General features: G+C 61.7%; 1 protein-coding gene across 1 annotated transcript in view; it reads left to right on the top strand.

Annotated features, from left to right (window-relative positions):
* The window catches only part of SEC16A (SEC16 homolog A, endoplasmic reticulum export factor), a 51,984-nt gene that overhangs the window by 48,169 nt on the left and 2,284 nt on the right, over positions 1-1,531 (top strand). Inside the window, 2 exon segments of the mRNA XM_015572359.1 lie at positions 314-388; positions 782-865. Coding sequence (XP_015427845.1) covers positions 314-388; positions 782-865 — 159 coding nt within the window.

Here is a 1,531-nt window from a genome sequence, read left to right as displayed (position 1 = left end):
CTCTGAAGTCGGATCAGCCGGTTCAGCCCTGGTCCCCGCTAGTCAGTGTGTGAGACGTGGGAGTCACTTTTCCAGGCTCGTTTCCTTCTCAGAAATGGGGTACGGGTCACACGGGTCACAGGCACACAGTGGGGCGCGGGGCGGTGATGGCCGGCGCACCACAGCGGGTTCTTGGCTTCACCTCTCCGAGGAGCCCTCCGTGAAGCAGGGCAGTCTGTAGCCTGCACCCACGCAAGGCGCCATGTCACCCGCCCCTGCGGGAGGCTCGCTCACTGACCTTGGTAGTTGCTGCATTTCGTGTCCTTCCCGGCAGGTTGTGAGCCCGGCCAACTCGCTCCCTGCTTCTGAACTGGCCCCCTGCCCAGTGGACGGCCCCCAGGGGGGAGAGGTAAGGGCGCCCCAGCGTCTCTTCCTGTGAAAATAAGTGTTAATGGGCAGAACAGGCAGTTGAAACGCTTTCACAACTTGAAGAGTTGCTGTGTCCTAAGTGCCATCGCACGGTTGTGAGCAGAGTCCCTGGGAGGGGTCTGAGGTCACAACCCAAGCTCTGCCCGCAGCCTGGCACGCCGATTGCTGCATTCCTCGGGGTCCGGCGGTCGGCGGCTCTGGCCGAGACCCGGACAGACCCCCCACTAATGTGTCTTAACTAGACCTGGGCGTTAAAACGGCCTGCGAGGCTCCTCGCCTCTTCCCACGGGAGCTCTCGTGGCTTGTAAAGTCGGGACTTGCTCCCCGGCTTGGAGCGCGGCGCATTTGACTGTCTGTCCTCGCTGTTTTGTAGCTTTCGCGCTGTAGCTCAATGAGCTCACTGTCCCGTGAAGTGAGCCAGCACTTCCACCAGGTACCCGTGGCTGGCGGTTCTCACTGAACACAGGGCTCTACTGGGTCCCCTTCGTGTTCCTTCAGGGCGCGGTGCTGGTGGCTCACTAACGTCACCCGGTGTCACCCAGCCGCCACATGACTGGGATGCAGGGTTCCTTTCTTCCAGTGTCTCGGCGAGTGTCCACGTGCAGATGCACTGACCATTGAGTGGACCCCAACGTGCCAGGAGTGGGGGATTGTAACTGCACGCCCTGAATTGGCTTTTTCCAAATCATTGGCCTTGGGCGTGGCCTTGTGGTGTGGGCGTGGCCTCGCTCTGTGAGCGGGTCAGTAGCCGCCACGTGGTGCTCATCTGAAAGCACGAATTCCTCTTCTGCTCAAGCACAAGCAGGTTCACACTCAGCTGGGCGAGTGCAGCGTGACAGCTGTCCTGGGGCCACGCTGGGAAGGGAAGGGAAGGAACGCTGCATCTTCCGTGTCGCGGAGCCAGGCTTGCCCGTGACCGGTCGGAAGGCGCCACGTGGCCTTTAGTTTGCGTGTCACCACCCTGGTTCCGTGCTGGACACTAATGGCAGTCGCTGCCGTGCCTGCTGGCTGCTCACCGCACTAACGTTGCGCGCGCCTGGTCGCCCGGTCGCGAGCTCTGCATGCTGCTTTGCGGCTCACCCAGAGTAGTGTCTGCTTGTGGCTGTGACGTCGTCTGTTGAGC

The sequence above is a fragment of the Myotis davidii genome, unplaced genomic scaffold (genome assembly GCF_000327345.1).
Source record: "Myotis davidii unplaced genomic scaffold, ASM32734v1 scaffold609, whole genome shotgun sequence".
Classification (NCBI taxonomy): Eukaryota; Metazoa; Chordata; class Mammalia; order Chiroptera; family Vespertilionidae; genus Myotis; species Myotis davidii.
This window is presented reverse-complemented; position numbering and strand designations above follow the sequence as displayed.